General features: G+C 39.6%; 2 protein-coding genes across 4 annotated transcripts in view; both read left to right on the top strand.

Annotated features, from left to right (window-relative positions):
* The window catches only part of LOC308665430 (protocadherin gamma-C3-like), a gene marked incomplete at its 5' end in the record, with an annotated part of 208,181 nt that overhangs the window by 37,851 nt on the left and 142,362 nt on the right, over nucleotides 1-27,968 (top strand). Inside the window, one exon of one of the 3 annotated variants that reach the window (XM_081323457.1) lies at nucleotides 923-3,591. The exons of 1 other annotated variant lie outside the window; for it this stretch is intronic. In XM_081323457.1, coding sequence (XP_081179583.1) covers nucleotides 1,171-3,591 — 2,421 coding nt within the window. Of the gene's footprint in view, nucleotides 1-922; nucleotides 3,592-23,006; nucleotides 25,428-27,968 lie in introns of those variants that run through there. One more of the 3 variants, XM_081323456.1, reaches the window with a different exon arrangement.
* LOC308665512 (uncharacterized protein) lies at nucleotides 6,573-22,973 on the top strand (the record flags this gene model as incomplete). The annotated part of the gene is made up of 4 exons (XM_081323573.1): nucleotides 6,573-8,993; nucleotides 15,585-18,053; nucleotides 20,554-20,639; nucleotides 22,784-22,973. The coding sequence occupies 4 exons, from the start codon at nucleotides 6,573-6,575 to the stop codon at nucleotides 22,971-22,973; spliced, it is 5,166 nt and encodes a 1,721-aa protein (XP_081179699.1).

Genomic DNA, 27,968 nt, shown 5'->3' with positions numbered 1-27,968 from the left:
TGGATCTCTCTTTAATAGTCTTCCATTCAATAATTCTTGTCCTGGCCTCTCGTGGTTTGGATAATGGGTTGACCCCCTTTTCTCTGTGACAGCCCCTTAAATATTGGAAGATTACTATCAAGTTACCCCTTGTCCTTCCCTTCTCTTCACTAGACTAGACATACCTCGTTCCCACAAGTGTTCATCACACAGTTTAGCCTATAAAACCTTTTTCATCTTTGGTGATCTTCTCTGGATTCTTTCCAGAGCATCAATATTTATTTATTTATTTTGTATCGTGGTGACCAGAAATGGATGCAGTATTCCAATTATGGTCTAACCATTGCAGTGTAAAGTGGTACTAAAGCTTCACGTGATCTTGTATACTATTCCTCACATACTGTTGCAACCCAGTTGACAGAATATTCTTGTCACTGCGTGCAGTAGCCATTTGAAAAGAAGAGGATATTTCTGGCAAAAAGTAAACCACAGAAGACAAACTGGATTGCAGGACTTGAGCTGCCAAAACTAGAACATGGAGCAGGCAGAGATTGCACTGCAATTCATGCTTAAACGTCTCCTTTGGGACAGTATTCCTTCTTCCGAAAAACTTTTTAACCCAATAAAAAGCTCTGGAGCACTCAGAAACTTGCATATATTTTGCTTTTATGGTATGTTATTTATCGTAAGGGAAGATCACTGAATTATAGATTTCAAAAAAGATAGGAGTGCTGCAGAAAGGAAGTGTGGCTACCTTGGTAAGGAGATGAAATATTGCTTGTTCTATTGATAAAAGTACACAAAAAAACCTTAAATATACATCATTTACCCTAACTGATATACATTCAGCTCTCCATCATAATCAAAATGGTAAAAAACCTGAATATATTTAAGATCCTTCTTGCAGTTCTGCATTGGAGACTCAGAGTGCCGCTGTTGGCCAACGTAGTTGCCAGAAAGCGGCTGGGAATCTGATGGGCTTCCTGCCTTCTGACTATCCAGTCACCGAGCGCAGAGCAGTCAAAGAGCAGGACTGAGGGACACTCAAACACCATGGCAGAGAAAAGAAAATCCCTGCAATGTAGATAAAACTCAGGAGAATCCCAGGACCCTCTTGCTGCTTTCCTCCCAATGGGAATTTAAACTCCTCAGCTTACTGGATCGCACAAAGCCCTTTTCACCGCAGGTGGGATGGACGGCAGGAGCAAAGCAAAGAGCAGATCTGTAAAAAGGCAAGTACGTCTCCTCTTCTTATTGTCTTTCGTCTGCCAGACTGTCTCGGAGCACGTTCGCTATTCAATCCCAGAGGAAATGGGAAAGGGTTCCGTTGTGGGGAATCTTGCCAAGGATCTGAAGCTGAGTACTGCAGAAGTGGGAAATCGCAACCTGCATATCCTTTCTTTAGGCAAAAAGCAATACTTCTCCATTAATGCTGAAAATGGGAATCTGCATGTAAAAGACAGGATTGACCGAGAGGAAATCTGTGGGGAAACTGCAGTCTGCCCCATCAGTTTTGAAGTGGTGAGTGCAAACCCCATGGACATCTTTTATATAACAGTGGAGATCCAGGATATTAATGATAATGCACCACATTTCTTAAATGGTGATATCAAGTTAGAGATAATTGAATCCACTTTACCAGGAGCTACATTTCTTCTTGGACAAGCGGAAGATCCTGATATTGGAAGAAATTCTCTCCAGGAATATCATCTAAGCATTAATAAGTATTTCATTTTAGCAATTAGCAAGCAAGATTCTTTAAACAAATATGCAGAATTAGTGCTGGAAAAACAGTTGGATCGTGAAAGTGAAAGTACTGTTAGTTTAACTCTTAGTGCTGTTGATGGAGGAAACCCTGCAAAAACTGGAACAGCCAAAATACAGATTACAGTCATAGATGCTAATGACAACCCACCTGTTTTCAGCCAAAAAGTGTACAAAATCAGCCTCAAAGAGAATGCGTCAAAGGGATCTACTGTAATACAAGTCAAAGCCACAGACAAGGATGAGGGTTCCAATGGCCAGATCACCTATTGCTTCAGCAATATTGCTGATAACGTGCATCGAAAATTTGAGTTAGATCCACTTATTGGAATTATAACAGTACGAGAAGAGCTAGACTTTGAGGAAACAGACAAATACACAATGGTGGTAGAAGCAAGGGATGGAGGTGGATTAGTAGCTCATTGTAACGTTGAAATAATGCTATTAGATGTAAATGACAATGCCCCAGAAGTGATTCTTGCTTCCTCATCCAGAGAAATTCCTGAAAACTCTCCAATAGGAACATTGGTAGCCCTCATCAATACAAATGATAGAGATTCGGGGGATAACGGGGAGGTCAATTGCCATTTAGAGAATGCTTCCCCATTCAAAATAGTATCAGCAGCTAATAACTATTATAAGCTGCTGACGAATGGTCCCCTAGACAGAGAAAGCACCCCAGGGTACAATCTCACAATCACAGCCACAGACAATGGTACGCCCCTTCTTTCTACACAGAAAACCATCTCACTGGAGATTTCGGATATCAACGATAATGCCCCTGCCTTTGAGAAATCCTCATACAGTGTCTACGTGGCAGAGAACAATCCTGCTAGCTCCTCCATCTTCAGCATCAAAGCTGTAGACCCCGATCTTGGTCGCAATGCTAGGATCACCTTCTCCATCCTAACTAGCAAAATAGAGGCGCTACCTCTCCCGTCTTACCTCTCCATTAACTCAGAAAGTGGCACCCTCTATTCTCAGAGGTCTTTTGACTATGAGCAACTCAGAGAGTTTGAGGTACAGGTGAAGGCTGAAGATGGCGGCTCCCCGCCTCTCAGCAGCAATGCCACACTGAAGGTGTTCATCCTGGACCAAAATGACCAAAGCCCTCAAATTCTGTATCCTTCTCCAGGAGCGGAGGGCTCGGCCTCCTTTGAGATGGTGCCTCGCTCGGCAGAGATGGGGTACCTGGTTACAAAGGTGGTGGCTGTGGACGCCGACTCTGGGCACAATGCCTGGCTCTCCTATCACCTACTGCAAGCCACTGAGCCGGGACTCTTCACAATTGGTGCCCACACTGGTGAAATCAGGACACTGCGGACGTTTCTGGAAAGGGATGCCCTGAAGCAGAAGCTGGTGGTCTTAGTGAAGGATAACGGGCAGCCCCCTCTGTCTGCTACAGTCAGTCTCAATCTGATTTTTGCTGAAAACTTCCAAGAGGCACTGCCAGAAATAAATAACCAAACCACCGATTCGGAGCAACAGTCTGAGCTCCAGTTCTACCTCGTGCTGGCCTTAACTTTGATCTCCTTTTTGTTCCTCTTGACTGTAACTCTAGTCATTATGATGAAACTCCGACAGTCAGGGAATCTGAAATTTCTCCCGTGCTTTGCTCCCATTCCCCATTCCAGCAATGCCATCATATTCCCACCAAATTATGAGGAAGGAACTATTCCTTATTCCTATCAGCTCTGCCTATCCTCCGAGTCCAAGATACATGAAATTACTTTTCCAACTCCCAAAGTTCAAACTGCTGAATATATTTCATGCAACCAAAAATCTGATGAGCTTTTGGAGAGCAATGGAACCAATATCCTAAATTCTGAGATGGCTAAATCTAGTCAGGTGAGTTTTCTTGTTTTTTCCAAGCACTGCCTTTAAAGTTTAACCATTCTTTAAAATAAACTGTGGTATATGACTTTATATACACATTTTACTTTGTATTACTATCTCTTTCACCTGTGGTTTCTCATAGCTTTATTGTAACCTCTACAGTTTCGGCGGTTTCTGATGTACGTTTATAAATTAGAATTATTTCAAGATAAGATTTTGGAGCAAGTCTAATTGAAATATATTATTTATTTTGTGAGAGAGAGACAGTTTGTACACATGTGTGCATATATGTGAGACTGTGTATTACAAAAAGAGACTTGGGAAAGTGAAAAATACTCAGACTACCAGTGCTTTGATGCTTTGTTCATAGGTCTTTCAGTTTAATGAAATGAACAGAAAGGGGCCCAATATTTTGAGTTCAAATAATATGCTGAGTGCCCTGAATGAAAAAGCAAAATAATGAGCAAAAATAACCTCCAAATATGAATAACAATTGATGGATTTGTTATGCTTCTCCAGTAGCAGTTTCCAATTCTATTGGAGACTTGGGTTGAGATATAACAGCTTGTCCTAAACCACCTGCGGTATATGAATTAATGTGATGTGAATAAGCTTAATTTATGAACTAATCCAATTTGGCAAATGTGAAAATATTGTTACAATTGTAAAAGCAAATCAGTGATTGCCAGATATCCCTTTTTTTTCCAAGAAAGATATAGCGCAAAACAACTTAGAACTTTTTAAAATAGATTTTTTTCCTTCCTTTCTGATGACACTTTTTAAATATAAAGTTGTCAAGGCAGCTTGCAATTTAGCTTTCCAGTTATGGAAAGTTATGGAATGAAAGAAGCCTGCAAAAGGCCTAGGATAGAATAAGAGTAACTTGGTTGTTTTCTTTGCAAACTTTTTACTAATACTATTTGCTCAATTTTTTCCATATGTTAAAATCTCTAAAATGCATTCCAAAACATATCAAGGCAACACAAATCTGATAAGGAAGAAATATAACTGAGGAAATGAAACTTTTTACAACATTTGATCGAAGGACCTACAACCAATTGCTTTCCATTGTAGGACCAAGAACTGTGCGGATCTAGCTCAGAAATTGAAAAGAAATGGGCTACTTCCCTGAAAAACAGCATTACTGATTATGTTCTGCCTAACTGTCCTGATCTTACTTTATTTTTTAATATTCTTCATAAATCTGCTGTTTCAATCCTGCACTGAATGTTAGAATATAAGCTTCTCAGGTACAGAATTTGACTTTTTGGTTATTACTCTAAAGGAACTAGTTCATTCCACACGTTTTGAACTTGAGCTCCTGAAATCTCAGACAAGATGGTAATCAATTGTATTTTAGAGCATCCAGTATGTCGGTGTGGCTGAATTTTTGGTCTGCGGATGATGTTTGGTTTAGTTTTTAAGTGTAACATAACTGCAAACCTCTCATATTTTGTGTGTTTTACACTCTATTTTATTGCTTTTGATTCCATGCATTTCTGACCCTAGCTGTTGTTCAATGGGATCTCCTGTCTCCAAGTGCTCTGAACTCAATATATTCCAAATTGAGGCAACCTGCTTTTATACTAACACTGAATAACAGACCAACCTGTTTAAAGTTACACTCAAAGGCCAGCATCTAATTTACTGAATTAGGCTCCTAATTAGGGGTCATATTTTAAGTCTCAGTGTTAAACAGAACAATGTTACTATATTAAATTTAATGACCTCAAAAAAAGGGATACGAATATCCAATTTATATTATCTTGCATCCTTAATAAACCATACTGGAGCAAAATTAATACTGATGATTCAAGAATTCCAATGATTTTTAGAAAAATTTCCAGCTCATAAAAAACAGATTTCTTATGACTCTTCAAAGAAGAAAATTCCGCAGACTCCTGGAACATTTCATAGAGAGATTGGAAGACTTTTCCATTTATTCTGCTGCTTCCTGTTAGTTTGTTTATATCCCAATTTTATTATTTTTACAAATAGCTCTAGGCACAAAATATATCCAACACACCTTCTTCCTATTTCCCCCCCAATAATCAGGTGAGGTGTATTGGGCTGGCCCAAAGTCATTCAGCTGGCTTTCATGGCTAATGTGGGACTTTCTCTCATGGCCTCCAACTTTTTAGCTTGGTGCCTTAACCAAGAGACCAAATTGGTATGAAAACTGCTAATGTACCACAACAAGAAATGCCAAAAATGTATTGGTTATTTTCCTGATTATATTCTAATATACCTGAAGCTTTTTCAGATAAAAATAATATAGCTACATTATTAGATATATATGAACAAAAGGACATGTTCATGATAGGAAAGTATACTGTAGTTCAAAGCAACTTAGAATACATTACTTTCTACACAGTAAGAAGGATAAGATTCCTTTAATCAGTTTATACAAAATAACCAAATAATATCACTGACTCACCATTCTTTGAACCTATTTTGAATGTCATAGCCTCTGTTAGAGCTTTTAAGATGCAGAAGTTTCTCAGTATGCTAATATATTATTGTTTTCACAAGACCAGGCCTAATGGAGTCAGTTCTGAGTTGACAGGTACATTGCACTGTACATCATGATATTAACAGCTGTTTACATGAATAAAAGCACATTGAGATACATTACAATTGCAGAAATATAAAGAAAAAATCCAGAGGGCCAATTCTTCCAAAACTGAATGCAATTATTCTGAATACCCCAAAAACGGGTCGCATGGAAATACTTTTGAATAAATCCTTGCAGTTTCCCCTCTGGCCTCAGGGTGTCGCTGTTAGCCAACGGGGAGGCCGAAGAGAATGGAGAAGAGCTGCTAAACAGAGGCTTCCCAAAGGAGGATTCCGGCATTTCGTTAAAGGCAGGGGAAACAGCAACAAATGCAAAGCAGCCTTGCGAAAAGGGCTGGTCCCCAGAAATTAAGAAGAAAGGAGAGTGTTTCCTACTATTCCGATGAGATTTTGAGGCAGCCAGCTTTATCGCAGAGGGGATGGAGCGAGGGCAAGGAGGGAATGGCAGAGCAATCCGAAGGCAAGTACTATCGCTCTTACTCTTGTCGGTTTCCTACCGGGCCGTCTCGGAACAGATTCATTATTCAGTCCCCGAGGAGATGTCAAAAGGTGCTATAGTGGGGAATCTTGCAAAGGATCTAGGACTGAGCCTGAGAGAACTAGCAAGTCGAAAAATGCATGCCATCTCGGTGGACAAGGTGCAGTATTTCAAAATCAGTACAGAAAATGGAAACCTCTGTGTGAATGACAGGATAGATAGGGAAGAAATATGCAGCACAACCCCACTATGTGTTCTTAATATTGAATTAGTGATGGAAAATCCGTTAAATATTTACCATCTAAAAGTAGAGATACAAGACATTAATGATAATTCACCACAGTTTCTCAGTAGCACTATCCAGTTGGAGATAATTGAAACAACACAAATAGGCACCAGGTTCCTTCTTGGGAATGCCAAAGATCCGGATATTGGCACAAACGCTTTACAGAATTACCATCTTAGCACCAATCCTTACTTTACTTTGGATGTGAAAGAGAGTCAAGATGGAAATAAATTTGCAGATTTAGTACTGCAAAAACCACTTGATCGCGAGAGTGAACCAACCCTTCAGCTAACACTTACTGCGCTGGATGGGGGGAAACCCAGAAAAACTGGAACAGTCCAAATATGGATCAATGTCATCGATGCCAATGACAATCCACCTATATTCACCCAAGAAATCTACACAGTCAGTCTGAGGGAAAACCTACCAGTTGGATTCCCAGTGCTGCAACTTGTAGCTTCGGATAAAGATGAAGGTTCAAATGCACAAATTAGATATTATTTCAGCAATATACCGCTGAGTGCAAATAAGAAATTCAGCCTAGATTCAACCAGTGGAATGATTTCTCTTGTGGAACCATTGGACTTTGAGGAAGCCAGAGAATATGTGATGACTGTAGCAGCAAAAGATGGAGGTGCATCAATGACCCATTGTAAAGTAGAAGTAAAAATCCTTGATGAAAATGACAACGTGCCAGAAATAATAGTTGCATCTGTTTTTAGTCCCATTCTGGAAGATTCTCAGTCTGGGACAGTTATTGCTCTCATCAATGTACACGACAGAGACGCTGGTGATAATGCAGAGTTTACTTGCTTTTTGCAAAATAATTTGCCATTCAAGATTCTTCCATCATCTAACAATTACTACAAGGTCATGACAGACAGACCTTTGGACAGAGAAAAAGAATCTGAGTATAATATTACAATTACAGCCACTGACAAGGGAACTCCTCCATTAAGCACAAACAAAACCATCTTGCTGCAGATCTCTGATATCAATGACAATGCCCCTGCTTTTGAGAAAGCGTCCTACAGCATCTACGTGCCAGAGAACAATCCTTCTGGTGCTTCCATCTTCCAGATTCAAGCCTTTGATCCGGATGTGGATCAAAACTCACACATCACATATTCAATCCTCACCAGCAACATAGAAGAACTTCCCATCTCCTCCTATATCTCCATTCATTCTGAGACCGGCACCATCTACGCCCAGCGGTCCTTTGACTATGAGCAGTTCAGGGAATTCCAGCTGCAGGTGAAGGCCCAAGATGGCGGGAGTCCCTCTCTCAGCAGCAACGTCACAGTCAAGGTGTTTATCCTGGATCGGAATGATAACAGCCCTCAAATCCTGTCCCCTTCACCAGACTCCAAGGACTCTGCCTTCTTTGAGATGGTTCCTCGTTCAGCCGAGGCAGATTATCTGGTAACAAAAGTGGTGGCCGTGGATGCTGATTCCGGACACAACGCCTGGCTCTCCTACCAGCTGATCCAAGCCACAGAACCGGCCCTCTTCACTGTTGGCTTCCACACGGGTGAGATCAGGACAGCAAGAACCTTTATGGAGAGAGATGCCGTGAAACAGAGACTGGTCCTTCTGGTGAAGGATAATGGACGGCCGCCCCTCTCGGCCTCTGTCACTCTGAACCTGGTGTTTGCTGAGAACTTCCAGGAGGCCCTTCCAGAGATGAAAAGCCAGATGAACAGCTCAGAGGATCAGTCAGACCTGCAGTTCTATTTGGTGGTGGCCTTAGCTGTGATGTCATTTTTATTCCTCTTGTCAGTGATTCTGGCCATTGCCATCAAACTCCGGCAGTCAGGAAAGTCCAGTTTCTTACCATGTTTTGCTCCCGTTTCCCATTCCACAGCTGGGGTCATATTTCCACCCAATTTTCAAGATGGGACTCTGCCTTATTCCTACCAGCTTTGCCTCTCCTCAGAATCCAGGAAGAATGAATTTACCTTCCTGGCACCAAACATTCATATTGCAGAGAATATGCTTTGTGGTGAAAAAACTGAGGTCTCTCTTTCAAGCGATGGAGAAAGCAGTTTGCATCCTCAAGTGGAAAACAACGGGAAGGTAAATATCAGTTAAATGGAAACCCCATAAATCCATTTCCTAAGAAGCAGCTCATTTCTACATTAGTTTATTCAGAAGCAGATTCTATTCTACTGTCCAACACCTTAAATTATATTTCTTGCCAATATTTCACTGAGCCATTTAACATGCTTTTCACAGAAAATGGAATAATTAATTTGTCCAACTGAGTACAATAGCAAGGTAAGTTTTCCTTTTTAAAGAATTTCCAATATTTGAAAGAGAAATTATCACATAAACTTTAGTTATCTATTTCTTGTGTCTAGACAGTAAGTTTTATTATGAAGTAAAAAAAAATCAATTAATATTTATTCTACTTAAGTTGATGGTACCTTTTATAGTGGGGATTTAAGTTCTTTTCAAAGTTCTTTCAAAATTTTTCTGAGGTACTATTTGATTTATTCTTGCATAGATTAATTTCAAAATTATTAAGAAAATATACCAGGTAAGAGAATTCTCTTATGTCATAATGATTTTAGGAAATCTGTATGCTGATCTTTTTCAGTTATATTAGTCATTTGACTATTTTCTGTTCTCTAGTCTAAAAATATTCGCTCTTATGTCCCCTGTATGCTTTTCTCATGTTGTACGTCACAATGCCACCATATGTTACTTAATTTAGACAAGTAAATACTTCTCATATTTTACTATAATAAAATGTTTGCTAGAACAAAGAGCTTCCCCAGGTAATAGTTAAAATTAAAATCATAGAATTTTGCCACCATATCTTGTCTTCTACTTAATGTAGACATCCAAATTAAAGCATCCAGGATAGAATCATAGGACCCAGTGCTGTAGAAATCCCACCCCCAGCTTGAGGTCATCTGCAGATTTAATGAACTCCTTGTCTATTCCCTCATTTAGACAATTTATTAAGATGATAAGAACACTGGGCCCAAGACAGGTAGATGGCACTCTAGACTGCTTCTGTTTGAACACAGTAAGTGAAAGGCACCAACCACATCTCTGCATAATTGGTTCCACTGTCAAACCACTGATTCTGCTGGAAAGCTCTTTCTAAGAAAATCATTTGCAAATGGCCTTGTTAAAACTTTGTTTTTGCATGTGCTGCATTCTAAAATGACAGAGGAAGAAATTCTGACTTTTTACTATATTACATGCTATCAAGGATTTGAAAAGTACTATCTCAGCTCTCCTCTCTTCTCCCCTCTCCCCATCCCATCCCATCTCATTGCAGCATTACTTTCTTATAATAGTTGATTACTCATACTTGTTGTTAATCACAAAACAGGGCACTAAATATATAATTAGGGAAAATATTTCTTTCTCAGCCTTAACTTTCATCTCTTTTTTCATACTGGTTCTTGTAAATTCCATGATCATTCTTTTAGCCCTTCTCAGAACCTGTTTTTAGTCATCTTGAACCCTTCTGCAATATGGTGTCATAACCAGATCCAAATCAAATCTGTATAAAATGTATAACAAAACTGAAAAAGTAGTTCCTGCAATTTTAAAGTTTTATTTCTATTCATGCAGCTAACATTGCGTTTGCCATTTTTAATCACTACATTACGGGGTTGGTTTGCAGTCAACTATTATAATATCTTCTTCACATAACCCATTCTTTGCCCTTGGATTTGATTTCTGTTTCCTAAGAGAAGAACTTTGCCTTTGTCTCTGTTAAATTCTTATCAGACTGTTTCCCATCGAGAGAGGTATGAATTTTATTTTTATTTTTAGGTAATAGTTATGCAACCTCATAATTTGCACTCACTTGCAAATTTGTTTCTACTTCATAATTGTTGTTGTTGTTGTTAGCTGCGAAGTCGTGTCCGACCCATCGCGACCCTATGGACAACATTCCTCCAGGCCTTCCTGTCCTCTACCATCTTCTGGAGTCCATTTAAGTTCACGCCTACTGCTTCAGTGATTCCATCCAGCCACCTCATTCTCTGTCGTCCCCTTCTTCTATTGCCCTCGATCTTTCCCAGCATTAGGCTCTTCTCCAGTGAGTCCTTCCTTCTCATTAGGTGGCCAAAGTATTTGAGTTTTAGCTTCAGGATCTGGCCTTCTAAAGAGCAGTCAGGGTTGATCTCCTCTAGGACTGACCGGTTTGATCGCCTTGCAGTCCAAGGGACTCGCAGGAGTCTTCTCCAGCACCATAGTTCAAAGGCCTCAATTCTTTGGCGCTCAGCCTTTCTTATGGTCCAACTTTCACTGCCATACATTGCAACTGGGAAGACCATAGCCTTGACTATACGCACTTTTGTTGACAGGGTGATGTCTCTGCTTTTTAGTGTGCTGTCTAGATTTGCCATGGCTTTCCTCCCCAGGAGCAAGCGTCTTTTAATTTCTTGGCTACAGTCCCCATCTGCAGTGATCTTGGAGCCCAGGAAAATAAAATCTGTCACTACCTCCATTTCTTCCCCGTCTATTTGCCAGGAATTGAGAGGGCCAGATGCCATGATCTTGGGTTTCTTAATGTTAAGTTTCAACCCAAGTTTTGCACTCTCCTTCTTCACCCGCAACAAGAGGCTCTTTAGTTCTTCTTCACTTTCTGCCATTAGAGTGGTATCATCTGCGTATCTTAGGTTGTTGATATTTCTTCCGGCAATCTTAATTCCAACTTTTGATTCATCTAGCCCTGCCTTTCTCATGATGTGCTCTGCATATAAGTTAAATAGGCAGGGCGACAGTATACAGCCTTGCCGGACTCCTTTCCCAATTTTGAACCAATCAGTGGTTCCGTGTCCAGTTCTCACTGTTGCTTCTTGACCCGCATATAGGTTTCTCAAGAGACAAATAAGATGGTCTGGTACTCCCATCTCTTTAAGAACTTGCCACAGTTTGTTATGATCCACACAATCACACTTCATAATTACTCTGCTGTAATAGTTGATTGATTGTAGGGTACATGATTTCTTTCAATGGAAAACCAGCTGGCCCACACTGCTCATGGACTATGCTAGCGCAGAATAAGCTTCTTGATTCTATTTGCAAAAACAAATGGGGCTGCATTTAAATTACATATGAAATGGAACCTTTTTTGCACCATAAGAATGGCCAATTGGTAATATGTCAACATGATTATTGACAGCAAAGCTTTAGATTGTGCTTCAGAATGTTTAACTTTTATTTTCACTTGGGTGCTACTGTATGTTTATTTTCATTGCAGCATTAGCCAGTACTGCTGTTTGCTCTTTAGGCTTCTCTGCTGTGCATGAAAACACAAATGCTGCAACTTCTGAACAGATTATTGTAGAATGAACAGTTTTTCATACACAAACATCTTGAATATCTTTCAACTAAATAAACATAGGAGCATCATGCTTTAGTCATAAATATTTCTTTGACATGTTCTTCCTCATCAAAAAAAATTCTCTTCTATCCCTTCAAATAAGAAAAGTAGAAATGAATAGTAAAAATATTCAGCATTGCAGTAAAGAGTAGTGCAAGATACGGCTGGTTTTGGTTCAGTGGCTGATCCCTCAAAAGCTAAGCTGGGCTGAGTTAATAACTTGGATAGGAAATTAGCAAGATATCTGAGGGTTGTAGGCTAGACATGGAAATTGAAAAAGATCCAGAAGGCGACAATGAGAGGAAATATCTGCCTACAAAGAAGCACCTCTGCTTTTCACCAGGAGTCAAGCTGACTGAAGGGAATCTTTATCTTCCACCTTTACAGAAGTATTTACATAACGCTGGACTGAGAAATAAGAAATCCTTATTTGTTGATCATAAAAAAGGCAAAACGACTTTAAAAGGGAAATAATTTAAGATTTTGCCCAATTCACATTTTTTTTCATTAACATGGTTACTGTACAAATCAGAGGTATTAAATTTATATATCCTGGAGAAAGTATATACACACCAACTATTTTCTTGCATTTTGCAATAATTCATTTGGCTCAATATTGTCTGGTGTAACTTCTGTTATAGGATTTTCTCCGCTATTGTGGTAGTTATAAAATTTGCTTGACATGCATAATGTCACTGGTTTGAAACTTCACAGACTTTTAAGAGTAGTATTACTTTTTTCTTTCTTTACTGTACCTTTTAGGAAAAAATATACCAATGTATTATTTCATACTTCTTATTATTTTAGGTAGAGGGGATTCAGCTTCCCCCTAGCTCCCAAATAGCCCAGTTAGATAAATATGCAATATTTACTCCTTTGGATTATTTATGAGCTGGGGGAAAACACAGCAGCAGCGTCAGCATTTCCGTAGACAACAAGTGGGCTTTAAAAAGCCTAATGTAAAATTGGATTGCTCTGAAGAAGAAAAAAAGTTTTTTAAAAAATGTTTCTACTCAGTTTCAACTCATCCTTTGCAGGTTAGACAGGCTCTAACCGCTATGCTATTGGAACACTATTTAATAGAATCATAGAATACCAAAATTAGAAGAGACCTTGGGAGTCTTTTAGTTCAGCCCCCTACTCAACAAATGGTTGTGCAATCTCCTCATGAAAATCTCCAATGATAGAGCACCCATAACTTCTGGAGTGCCACTAATTAATTGTCAGGAAATTTCTCCTTAATTCTAGGTTGGATCTCTCTTTAATAGTCTTCCATTCATTCATTCTTGTCCTGGCCTCTCGTGGTTTGGAGAATGGGTTGACCCCCTTTTCTCTGTGACAGCCCCTTAAATATTGGAAGATTGCTATCATGTTACTCCTTGTCCTTCTCTTCTCTTCACTAGACTAGACATACCTCGTTCCCACAAGTGTTCATCACACAGTTTAGCCTCTAGAACCCTTTATCATCTTTGGTGTTCTTCTCTGGATTCTTTCCAGAGCGTCAATATTTATTTATTTATTTTGTATCATGGTGACCAGAAATGGATGCAGTACTCCAATTATGGTCTTACCATTGCAGTGTAAAGTGGTACTAACGCTTCACATGATCTTGTATACTATTCCTCCCATACTGTTGTAACCCAGTTGACAGAATATTCTTGTCACTGCGTGCAGTAGCCATTTGAAAAAAAGAGGATATTCCTGGGAAAAAGTAAACCACAAAAGACAAACTGGATTGCAGGACTTGAGCTGCCAAAACCAGAACATGGAGCAGGCAGAGATTGCACTGCAGTGGATGGAGGGTAAGAAGAGGATGAAATCATCCTTTCCTTCCAGACATTGTTGGTGGACTACAAATAATAATATGATTAGTCACCAGAAAGTCTCTTTCTATCACTTTAAAGCAGTGATTCCCAACCTCAGCAACTTTTAGATGTATGGATTTCAACTCCTAATATGCTGGCTAAGGAATTATGATGTCCACATATCTTAAAGCTGTGAAGGTGGAGAAACACTGCTTTAGGATGACCACTCAACAATAACTTTTCACAAGGTCTAAATCAGGGGTCCCCCAGGTCTGTGGACCAGTACCAGTCTGTGGCATGCCAGCAACTGGTCCACACAAGCAAAGCCCCTTCCATGGGATGCAGGCAGCACACAAAACCACACACTCTCCGGTCTGCGGAAAAACCTTTCACCATGGAACTGGTCCCTGGTGCCCAAAAGGTTGGGGACCTCTGGACTAAATCACTCCTATTCCTTATGTTATTCAGTTTTAAGTAAGTTTATTAAAAATCCTTCACTAGGAAATATATTGCATATTTATTAATAGACTTCTAGTGCCATACATATATATTTCTAAATTTAAAGTTTTAATTTCACTGAACCAGTCATGAAATGTATTATAACACCATCATGATCTTTCAGCTGCAAATTTCTGTGTATTGTACAATTACTAATTGAGCCAAATATCCTAACATATGATGTGTGAAATCATAACAGGCCATATAATAGGGACAGCACTTCTAGACACTGGCATTGGTGTTCTTCCTCAGTTTACTTTAGATGCATAATGCCATTCAATAGATTATATTGCAATTTTACAACAATCTTTCTTATATGGTGGTGATGCCAGTATAATCTGGCATCACCACCATATAACAGTGATTCTGTATTTAAACCACAACAACCTTTTAGTGACTGAACTACACAATTCATGCTTAAACGTCTCCTTTGGGATAGTATTCCTTCTTCTGAAAAACTTCCTCTATATTTTTAACCCAATAAAAAGCTCTGGAGCACTGATAAACTTGCATATATTTTGCTTTTATGGTACATTGATTATCGTAAGGGAAGATCACTGAATTATGGATTTCAAAAAAGATAGGAGTGCTGCAGAAAGGAAGTGTGGCTACCTTGGCATGGAGATGAAATATCGCTTGTTCTGTTGATAAAAATACACAAAAAACCCTGTAAACATACATCATTTACCCTAACTGATATACATTCAGCTCTCCATCACAATCAAAATAACCAAAATGGTAAAAGACCTGAACATATTTAAGATGCTTCCTGCAGTTCTGCATCAGAGACTCAGAGTGCCGCTGTTGGCCAACGTAGTTGCCAGAAAGGAGCTGGGAATCTGATGGGCTTCCTGCCTTCTGACTATCCAGTCACCGAGCGCAGAGCAGTCAAAGAGCAGGACTGAGGGACACTCAAACACCATGGCAGAGAAAAGAAAATCCCTGCACTGTAGATAAAACTCAGGAGAATCCCAGGACCCTCTTGCTGCTTTCCTCCCAATGGGAATTTAAACTCCTCAGCTTACTGGATCGCACAAAGCCCTTTTCACCGCAGGTGGGATGGACGGCAGGAGCAAAGCAAAGAGCAGATCTGTAAAAAGGCAAGTACGTCTCCTCTTCTTATTGTCTTTCGTCTGCCAGACTGTCTCGGAGCACGTTCGCTATTCAATCCCAGAGGAAATGGGAAAGGGTTCCGTTGTGGGGAATCTTGCCAAGGATCTGAAGCTGAGTACTGCAGAAGTGGGAAATCGCAACCTGCATATCCTTTCTTTAGGCAAAAAGCAATACTTCTCCATTAATGCTGAAAATGGGAATCTGCATGTAAAAGACAGGATTGACCGAGAGGAAATCTGTGGGGAAACTCCAGTCTGCCCCATCAGTTTTGAAGTGGTGAGTGCAAACCCCATGGACATCTTTTATATAACAGTAGAGATCCAGGATATTAATGATAATGCACCACATTTCTTAAATGGTGATATCAAGTTAGAGATAATTGAATCCACTTTACCAGGAGCCACATTTCCATTTGAACCAGCAGAAGATCCTGATATTGGGATATATTCTGTCCAGGACTATCGTCTAAGCATTAATAAGTATTTCGTTTTAGCAATTAGCAAGCAAGATTCTTTAAATAAATATGTAGAATTAGTGCTGGAAAAACAGTTGGATCGTGAAAGTGAAAGTACTGTTAGTTTAACCCTTAGTGCTCTTGATGGAGGAAACCCTGCAAAAACTGGAACAGCCAACATACAGATTATAGTCATAGATGCTAATGACAACCCACCTGTCTTCAGTCAAAAAGTGTACAAAATCAGCCTCAAAGAGAATGCTCCAAAGGGATCTACTGTAATACAAGTCAAAGCCACAGACAAAGATGAGGGTTCCAATGGCCAGATCACCTATTGCTTCAGCAATATTGCTGATAATGTGCATCAAAAATTTGAGTTAGATCCACATATTGGAATTATAACAGTACGAGATGAGCTAGATTTTGAGGAAACAGACAAATATATCATAGGGATAAAAGCAAGAGATGGAGGTGGCTTAGTAGCTCATTGTAGCATTGAAATAATGCTATTAGATGCAAATGACAATGCCCCAGAAGTGATTCTTGCCTCCTCATCCAGAGAAATTCCTGAAAACTCTCCAATAGGAACATTGGTAGCCCTCATCAATACAAATGATAGAGATTCGGGGGATAACGGGGAGGTCAACTGCCATTTAGAGAATGCTTCCCCATTCAAAATAGTATCAGCAGCTAATAACTATTATAAGCTGCTGACGAATGGTCCCTTAGACAGAGAAAGCACCCCAGGGTACAATCTTACAATCACAGCCACAGACAATGGTACGCCCCCTCTTTCTACACAGAAAACCATCTCACTGGAGATTTCGGATATCAACGATAATGCCCCTGCCTTTGAGAAATCCTCATACAGTGTCTACGTGGCAGAGAACAATCCTGCTAGCTCCTCCATCTTCAGCATCAAAGCTGTAGACCCCGATCTTGGTCGCAACGCTAGGATCACCTTCTCCATCCTGACTAGCAAAATAGAGGCGCTACCACTCCCGTCTTACCTCTCCATTAACTCAGAAAGTGGCACCCTCTATTCTCAGAGGTCTTTTGACTATGAGCAACTCAGAGAGTTTGAGGTACAGGTGAAGGCTGAAGATGGCGGCTCCCCGCCTCTCAGCAGCAATGCCACACTGAAGGTGTTCATCCTGGACCAAAATGACCAAAGCCCTCAAATTCTGTATCCTTCTCCAGGAGCGGAGGGCTCGGCCTCCTTTGAGATGGTGCCTCGCTCGGCAGAGATGGGGTACCTGGTTACAAAGGTGGTGGCTGTGGACGCCGACTCTGGGCACAATGCCTGGCTCTCCTATCACCTACTGCAAGCTACTGAGCCGGGACTCTTCACAATTGGTGCCCACACTGGTGAAATCAGGACACTGCGGACGTTTCTGGAAAGGGATGCCCTGAAGCAGAAGTTGGTGGTCTTAGTGAAGGATAACGGGCAGCCCCCTCTGTCTGCTACAGTCAGTCTCAATCTGATTTTTGCTGAAAACTTCCAAGAGGCACTGCCAGAAATAAATAACCAAACCATTGATTCAGAGCAACAGTCTGAGCTCCAGTTCTACCTCGTGCTGGCCTTAACTTTGATCTCCTTTTTGTTCCTCTTGACTGTAACTCTAGTCATTATGATGAAACTCCGACAGTCAGGGAATCTGAAATTTCTCCCGTGCTTTGCTCCCATTCCCCATTCCAGCAATGCCATTATATTCCCACCAAATTATGAGGAAGGAACTATTCCTTATTCCTATCAGCTCTGCCTATCCTCCGAGTCCAAGATACATGAAATCACTTTTCCAACTTCCAAAGCTCAAAATGCTGAATATATTTCATGCAACCAAACTTCTGATGTTCTTCTGCCTACTAATGGAGCCAATGCCCTAATTTCTGAGATGGGAAAAAATAATTTGGTGAGTTTTCCTTTGAAGAGTACCAACTTTATAGTTTATGTATCTTTTTTCTGAAACTGAAACAGTAGATGAGTCTATAACAATTACCAGATACTTTAATTTCTGTATAGAAAGAAAACTATTTTCTGTATTGTTCATGCAATTATCTGTCACGTTATTATTAATTTGATTTTAAGGAAGATAGGTATTTCATATGTAGTGATAGAAAAACCTTAGAATTGATATTTTTTCATAGTTTTTTTCTACTGAAAGTAAAGAAGTACATTTGTACATATGTAACCTTTGAATGAAATATCAACAATAAGTAAATAATAATGATAACTTTTTAATGCTTCTACAATAGTACATATTCTGGTAATACCTTATAGAGAGCATTTGAAGCATTCAGAATGGTTCATCTTTTTATTATATATGAAATATCTCAGTAATGAACACCAATATTTAGTGCTATTTTTATAAACTAATAATATGAAATTGCATTGTGTTTTGCATTGTGACTATAATTTGTCTAAAATCACTTCTGCTCTCTCTATATTTATGTTACAGTAATTGATTACACTAATTATATTTGAGTTACAGAGTAATCTAATTAACCAAGCACAGAAGAAATTTTGTCACAAATTAGGAGGCATAAAAACAAGTCAAAGATGCCACAACAAATGTACCTCACTTTCAAGTGATATATAATAATGAAAAACCACCTGGGCTTTTTAAACAGGATCGCTGTTTTCCTTTCTTCCTAACATATTCCACACTTTCTGACAAATCTGTCAAAGCAGTTTACAATTTGGAACTCTTTTTTAGAGTTCTAATAAGAGAGCAATGAAGTGGCACAGGTTCACAGATCTAAGAAAGTCAATAAAGGCACACTTCCTCATTATTCACTACACTTAAGCAGCAGATTATAAGAGAAGGAGAACATGTGTCACTTCATCACTCTCGTATTACCACTTGAATGAAAATGGCGGCATCCCCAACATTAGGTACTCATAAACAATGACAAAATATGAGTTGAATTTATAACATCTGCAACTATGTCATGATTTTTGCTTGTTGCAGTTGTGGACTTCCACATTTAAAGTATAGAAAACGTGAATTTTTTTTAGCAATGAAAACATGTTTGTGGTAGAACCTAATTGCAGCTGCTTGATATAAAGAGAAGAATTCAGTTAAACAATAAAACCATTTTATGGATTTCAAAGGCCAGAAATGTAAATTTCACACAGAAGAAAGGACAGAAAAGTATACCGTAGTTTAGGACCTCATACGTACCAAAGACAGCACTGCTGTAAAAAAAATATTAATTTATATGAAATGATTCAGCATCAACATATGCACATATGCAGATCTCAAAAAACACAGCTTGGTAACTTTAAAATAAAATCCTCATTAACATAAGCAGAGTTCTTGGACATTTGCATGTAATAATTATCTAATTCAATTCAATCTTTATTACATTATGGACCACCACAAAAATATTAAACATTAAAATAAAACAAAACAGAACAGAACAGAACAGAACAGAACAGAACAAGGCATAGTAATAGATTACACTTGGTGGTGAAATCAATGGGTGACCAAAGTCTGCCTAATTTTACAGACAGCGCAACAAAACTTAACTATATTCAGAAAAACTGAATCACACTAATCCAACAATAAAATTTTACATAAAAATAATAGTTTCCGGGATATTTAATCAGGTAAGATATTACGAGTCCGTGAGTCCCTACAGAAGGGGCAATACAACAGGATATTGGCTGTAGTTTCAATGGCCCCTTATCCACAGGGACACAGTCTCAGCTCATATGGAACCTTTTTATATCGGCCTTCCAGAACAGCTCTGGGTAGACCATTTACAGCATGCTATAGTTAATGCCCTCTAAAATTTAGAGACAGCTGTATAATATAAATATCTTGCTGGGTTGTGAGTTGGGGGCCTGTCTGTCCAAAAAAACATTCTTGGGTAAAGCAGACTGGTCCTGTTGAACTTCCTGATCTTTAATACTTTGTTTAAATGCACTAAGTGCATGTTAAGGGATGTGGTGGCTCAGTGGGTTAGGACGCTGAGCTTGTCAATCAGAAGGTTGGCAGTTTGGCGGGTCGAATCCCGAGTGCCGCATAACAGAGTGAGCGCCTGTTACTCGTCCCAGCTTCTGCCAACCTAGCAGCTCGAAAGCACGTAAAAATGCAAGTAGAAAAATAGGGACCACTACAGTGGGAAGGTAACAGCGCTCCGTGCGCCTTTGGCGTCTAGTCATGCCGGCCACATGACCACGGAGACGTCCTCGGACAAGCGCTGGCTCTTCGGCTTTGAAACGGAGATGAGCACCGGCCCCTAGAGTCAGAAACGACTAGCACACATGTGCGGGGGAACCTTTTTACCTTTTAAGTGCATGTTTATAGCCCACCATTAGGAACTCTTTCTTGGAGACTCCAAGATGTTGAGAGTTTTTTAAAAAATAGTTCTAATCCATGTTGATTTATAGTTATTCTCCATAAGGAAAGGGCTCAGATCAGTGGAGAAGAACAGCAGTTTCAGCCAATGTATTATAATGAAGATCCATGCACTAGTTTTGATCCTGAACAGTCTTGCCTCCTTCCTTAGAATTGCATTAATACACAGGGCTACTTGCAATGTGGCCCTTAGAAATTTAGACCAGACCTTTTCAAGAGGGGCAAAAGAATAAGGTCCTAGCTTTGATCTGCACACATTAGAATACCTACAGAGGCATATCAAAATCACGTTGGAATATTGGGACAGGGAGAAGGTGTCTCAGAGAACCCTGAGCACCCTCCAAGAAAAGCATCTAGGCTTCTAATGGTGTTGATTCTGATGGAAAGTTGGAGATGGCATCGTAGTTTCTTCAGGAATCGACTAATTAGACCTCTCTAAAACTAAGAAATTGGACCATTTCACAATCTGCCAGGAGTTGGGTTAAAAATGGATACAACATCAATTTTATCATTTATGGCTGAATTTTTGAAAAAAACGGGACACATTATCTACCCCCCAAAAAACGTGCCAGATTGAGAAGGTTGGATTTTGGGGCAAGCCATCTCTTCCTAAACTGTTTCACCACTTGTCTGCACGGAGTCCATATTTGGGGGAAAGAAACACTCTTATTATTTCTCATGTAATTTTCTTTCGAGTATACTCTTTCACAATGATTGGTTAAATAATTCATCCATGTTAGCCACAATACAAGCCATACCTATTGTTTTTGTAAAACTCTTTAATAAAAAAAAATACATGCCATACCTAGAGACCATGCCTTCATTTTGGAACTATCCAGATCCTGATGCTCAGTGGGGATGGAGGAAGTTATTATAAGACCTCTCAGAATCGTGTCTGCAGTCTATTTTTCCTTAATCTCTCAGAGAGATACACAAATGTCACCTTACATGGAAATCATGCAGTACCTCATACACAGAGGAAGAAGCAATATAAAATACGTATATATTTCTGAGACCTGAAGGGAATCTATGAGTCAACCATTTAATCTATCAGACATGGCAGCAAAAAGATAGAGGTTTTTGTATCTCTTGGCTGCCATTTAATGATTGTCCAATTTGTCCAGAAGATGGAGCTTGAGAAAGTATATTAGCTGAGAGGATGGAACATTATGTGAAGTAAGGAAGTGAGCCAAGATATCTGGGAGTAGTGGCGATGGGGAAGGAGGTTTCCTGCCCCATTGGCTATGGATATATAAGAGATTAATTTTTTCAGGCATACTTCCAATTATTATGCTTAGATAGAAGAGTAGAAAAATAATCTGGAAGACAGACTACAAGAATTGTAATTATACAACTCAGACGGAGTGAGAAACGAACGATATCCCCCTGCTTAATTATGCTTGGTATGAGCAGGGTAGAGGAATACATTGGTAGGTTTCCAAGGCTCTGGTATGGCATCCTACAGCAGTAGTGTTTTGGTGGTCTCTGCACTGTCTATTCCCTGACTTGATAGTTGATATTTTAAGCTGAAAGAAGGTTTCATTTAAAAGAAGATCCAGGGGGGAGGCAAGTAGAACAAGTCAGAGAAAGACGAAAGGTGCAATTCACAGAGAAAACTGGCTCAAACAATTGTAAGCGTGTCTTCTGGAAAATAACATTCCAAATAGCCTCCCCCATGAACATCAACACACTCAGCATTGCCCCCACCACCACAGTATATTTATTTTGTGTATGTACTTTTATTTGATCTTTGACATAAACACAATAATAAATATTAGGATGGAGAAAAAATGTATTGGCATGTATCTAACAGTTATTGACTTGTTGAAATTCTATAGTATAATGTTTATTTTTTGTCAAAATCCCAAAGTGGATAAAAATAGATCTAAACTGAAACTATGATTTAAAATATTGAAGCTACATTCTTAGATATACAGGGAAAAAGAGGTATATCTGTGATAAGAAAGAAAATATCAAAACAGCAGGACAATAATATTGGGATTTTGCCTACTGCTGTCAGAAGGTTGAGATTCAAGCATCAATAATAATTTATTTTTCGTGCCATTCTGAAAGCCTAGTCTATGTTCCCTTGGGTAAGTTGGAACTTTTAAGAGGTATGTTACAATTAAAGCATCGTAAGGAGAAAAAAGAAATACCAGAATGCCAACTCTTCCAAAACTCTGTTGCTTAACGTGGCATTTATTTTGAACACCCCCAAAACGGGTCTCACGCAAGTACTTTTAAATAAATCCTTGCAGTTTCCCCTCTGGCCTCAGGGTGTCGCTGTTAGCCAACGGGGAGGCCGAAGAGAATGGAGAAGAGCTGCTAAACAGAGGCTTCCCAAAGGAGGATTCCGGCATTTCGTTAAAGGCAGGGGAAACAGCAACAAATGCAAAGCAGCCTTGCGAAAAGGGCTGGTCCCCAGAAATTAAGAAGAAAGGAGAGTGTTTCCTACTATTCCGATGAGATTTTGAGGCAGCCAGCTTTATCGCAGAGGGGATGGAGCGAGGGCAAGGAGGGAATGGCAGAGCAATCCGAAGGCAAGTACTATCGCTCTTACTCTTGTCGGTTTCCTACCGGGCCGTCTCGGAACAGATTCATTATTCAGTCCCCGAGGAGATGTCAAAAGGTGCTATAGTGGGGAATCTTGCAAAGGATCTAGGACTGAGCCTGAGAGAACTAGCAAGTCGAAAAATGCATGCCATCTCTGTGGACAAGGTGCAGTATTTCAGAATCAGTGCAGAAAATGGAAACCTCTGTGTGAATGACAGGATAGACAGGGAAGAAATATGCAGCACAACCCCACTATGTGTTCTTAATCTTAAAGTGGTTATTGAAAACCCGTTAAATATTTACCATCTACAAATAGAGATACAAGACATTAATGATAATTCACCACAGTTTCTCAGTAGCACTATCCAGTTGGAGATAATTGAAACAACACAAATAGGCACCAGGTTCCTTCTTGGGAATGCCAAAGATCCGGATATTGGCACAAACACTTTACAGAATTACCATCTTAGCACCAATCCTTACTTTACTTTGGATGTGAAAGAGAGTCAAGATGGAAATAAATTTGCAGATTTAGTGCTGCAAAAGCCACTTGATCGCGAGAGTGAACCAACCCTTCAGCTAACACTTACTGCGCTGGATGGGGGGAAACCCAGAAAAACTGGAACAGCCCAAATATGGATCAATGTCACCGATGCCAATGACAATCCACCTATATTCACCCAAGAAATCTACACAGTCAGTCTGAGGGAAAACCTACCAGTTGGATTCCTGGTGCTGCAACTGGTAGCTTCCGATAAAGATGAAGGTTCAAATGCACAAATCAGATATTATTTCAGCAATATACCGCAAAGTGCAAATAAGAAATTCAGCCTAGATTCAACCAGTGGAATGATTTCTCTTGTGGAACCATTGGATTTTGAGGAAGCCAGAAAATATGTGATGACTGTAGCAGCAAAAGATGGAGGTGGATCAATGACCCATTGTAAAGTAGAAGTAAAAATCCTTGATGAGAATGATAATGTGCCAGAAATTATATTTGCATCTGTTTTTAGTCCCATTCGGGAAGATTCTCAGTCTGGGACAGTGATTGCTCTCATCAATGTACATGACAGAGATGCTGGTGATAATGGAAAGGTCTTTTGCTATTTAGAACATGACTTGCCATTCAAGATTCTTCCATCATCTGACAACTACTACACTCTCTTGACAGATAAACCTCTAGACAGGGAAAAAGCATCTCAGTATAATATTACAATCACAGCCACTGACAAGGGAACTCCTCCATTAAGCACAAACAAAACCATCTTGCTGCAGATCTCTGATATCAATGACAATGCCCCTGCTTTTGAGAAAGCATCCTACAGCATCTACGTGCCAGAGAACAATCCTTCTGGTGCCTCCATCTTCCAGATTCAAGCCTTTGATCCGGATGTGGATCAAAACTCACACATCACATATTCAATTCTCACCAGCAACATAGAAGAACTTCCCATCTCCTCCTATATCTCCATTCATTCTGAGACCGGCACCATCTACGCCCAGCGGTCCTTTGACTATGAGCAGTTCAGGGAATTCCAGCTGCAGGTGAAGGCCCAAGATGGCGGGAGTCCCTCTCTCAGCAGCAACGTCACAGTCAGGGTGTTTATCCTGGATCGGAATGATAACAGCCCTCAAATCCTGTCCCCTTCACCAGACTCCAAGGACTCTGCCTTCTTTGAGATGGTTCCTCGTTCAGCCGAGGCAGATTATCTGGTAACAAAAGTGGTGGCTGTGGATGCTGATTCCGGACACAACGCCTGGCTCTCCTACCAGCTGATTGAAGCCACAGAACCGGCCCTCTTCACTGTTGGCTCCCATACGGGTGAGATCAGGACAGCAAGAACCTTTATGGAGAGAGATGCCGTGAAACAGAGACTGGTCCTTCTGGTGAAGGATAATGGACGGCCGCCACTCTCGGCCTCTGTCGCTCTGAACCTGGTGTTTGCTGAGAACTTCCAGGAGGCCCTTCCGGAGATGAAAAGCCAGATGAACAGCTCAGAGGATCAGTCGGACCTGCAGTTCTATTTGGTGGTGGCCTTAGCTGTGATGTCATTTTTATTCCTCTTGTCAGTGATTCTGGCCATTGCCATCAAACTCCGGCAGTCAGGAAAGTCCAGTTTCTTACCATGTTTTGCTCCCGTTTCCCATTCCACAGCTGGGGTCATATTTCCACCCAATTTTCAAGATGGGACACTGCCTTATTCCTACCAGCTTTGCCTCTCCTCAGAATCCAGGAAGAATGAATTTACCTTCCTGGCACCAAACATTCATATTGCAGAGAATATGCTTGGTGGTGAAAAAACTGAGGTCCCTCTTTCAAGCGATGGAGAAAGCAGTTTGCATCCTCAAGTGGAAAATAACGAGAAGGTAAATATCAATTAAATGCAAATGCCATAGATCTGTCCCTGAGAATACACCTGTTATTCAGAAGCTAATTCCATTCTTTTTTTTATCATTCTGATCCGTAACATTCATTTTTAAAAAAAAAAATCATTTTTGTTATTTATAGTGCAAAATACAGGAAAAAAATAAACCTATTAAAAAGAAAGGAAAAGTGAGAAAGAAGCTGCTTTTTTGCCCATGTTGCAGTTTGTTTCTGGTTTTACTTTTTGCTTCTCAGTTTCCAGTAGCAAAGAAGAATCTGTTCCCTCCTGGAGATCTAAGATTATACTATTCAGCCACCAGTAGTTGAACATAAAAAAATGCATGCATCTTGATTAGTCCACTAAAAGAAATACCATAAACCTCTTCCTAATATCTCTGTGCAAGAGGCAATATAATAAAGTATGGCTTAGGGCAGAGGTCCCCAACTTTTTGGAAACCAGGGCCCGGTTCCGTGGAGAGAGGGACCGGAGGGTGCGTGATTTTGTGTGCTGCCTGCATCTTGCGGATGAGGCTTTGCTTGTTTGTGCAGACGGGTTGCTGGCATGCCGCGCGCCGGTACTGGTCTACAGACCAGGAGTTGGAGAACCCGGCTTAGGGATTCCACTGTGTTTGATCCACAAGTATTGGTCATTATAAGGGATTCTTCTGAATTTCGCTTCCAGGAGAGCAGTAGTCATCACAATGGGCCAGCATGACAAAGCTGCTAAAAATAAGTAAAGTTAGATATTTCATGTAGCTTGCTAGTTTCCACATAGGGACAGAGATGTTTAAGAGAAAATGCTTAGGAAAGGATGTAGAGCTAGTTTGCCATTCTGTATTCAGTATCAGTGAGTTTATCATTTTGGCTGCCTGATTAGGCTATAGTGGACTTCCCAAGACAAACCTAATGAGATATTTGGTAATATTTCTTCTGGCAAGCAATTTAAACATGTCCTTTGCTCAGAATGTGGGATAATTAATCTGAATTGTCCAACTGAGAGCAATAGCAAGGTAAGTTCCTTTTTAAAAAGTATTTTATACTAAAAGAAATTTTTTATGTTGTACCCTTTGTGCTTATTGCAATGATAGGTTTTAAATAGGAAGGGGAGGTTATGCTCTTTTTAACATTATTCTCAGATAGTATTTGAATTATTCTTGCAAAGATGTCCTGAATTATGCTAAAAGAAATATGCTAATTCCCTAATCGCATAATGAATTTAGGATTATGCCAATACTAAGAGATATGGTACTGATATTAGGTAATCAGTTCTCTGAAAGTATTCACTTTTCAGTCGCATACACACTTATCTAATATTACATGTCAAGTGTTTAGATAAGAGTATATAATGCTTTTTATGGTATGAAAATATTACTGAATCAACGAGATTCACTGGTAATAATTTGCTTTTGCCTTTATATTAAGTGTTCCTCCATTATATGAATAAACAACTCTTCAATAATCTATATCATGGGTGTCAAGCTCGCAACGTCACATGATGTGTTGCAACATATTGTGACTTTTTTTCCATTGCTGGCAATGGGGTTGGCGCGGTTTCACGATGATGCATGCAGCCCGTGGGCCAGCAGTTTGACATCCCTGATCTATATTCTCTGGTTTCTCGTCAGATCATATAAATATTTAGCATTCTATGTTAATTAATTTGATTTTGAAAAATCCCTAAGTGTTCAAGTAGTATTACTTTCTGGATTTTTTTGTTTTGTTACAAGTATCATTTCCTTAGGGTATATACTGGATATAGATAGTGATTATACCACAGCATCTAAGAGAAGTAATTTATATATGAATAATCTTAATAAAAGAACTACAGATTAGATTAAATGGATTTTTTAAACTGAAGGTCGTATTGATATTCCCTTCAAAAGTGTACCACTCATCCAAAGTTAGTAGGTGTGTAGCCATTATTTATGATAATTAGAAGCAAAGGATTTTTAAATCCAAGATCACAAAATCACAATTTGGCCACCATAGCTAATCTAATATCGAATTGGTTCCACTATCAAACCACTGATACAGTTGAAAAGTTCCTTCTAAAAGCCACTTGTAAGAGCTTTCTTAAAACTTGTTACCACGTGGCAGAGGAAAGATCTTGACCTTCTGTTCTATATTACATTCTTTCAAGGAATTGAAAAGTACTATTATTTTCCTTCTCATCTTAATGTTACATTCTAATAATTGTTGCTAATTACCTAAAGTCACAAAACCAGGCACTCAATATACAACTAAGGATAAACGTTTTATTTCTCTTCATACTTTTAGTTGTCTTTTTGTTACCGTATCACACTTGTTTACTCACACATCATTCAGAGATTATTGTTGAATAATCAGACTTTACACTTTGTGAGCATCTTGTAATTGAATGAATATGAAACATTGTATTCCACCAATAAGAATTTCAGTGGAATTCTCTTGTTCTAAATAAATTTCCAAAGCCAGTAAATTCTCTTTTATCAGGTTGAATGACCAGAATAGTAACAAATATTCAGCAGAACACTAATAGCATCATCAAAAGCCTAGGTGGCAGC

The sequence above is a fragment of the Vipera berus genome (assembly GCF_964194415.1).
Source record: "Vipera berus genome assembly, chromosome: 3".
Classification (NCBI taxonomy): domain Eukaryota; kingdom Metazoa; phylum Chordata; class Lepidosauria; order Squamata; family Viperidae; genus Vipera; species Vipera berus.
The sequence above is the reverse complement of the archived record's forward strand: the minus strand, read 5'-3'. Positions and strand labels throughout refer to the sequence as shown.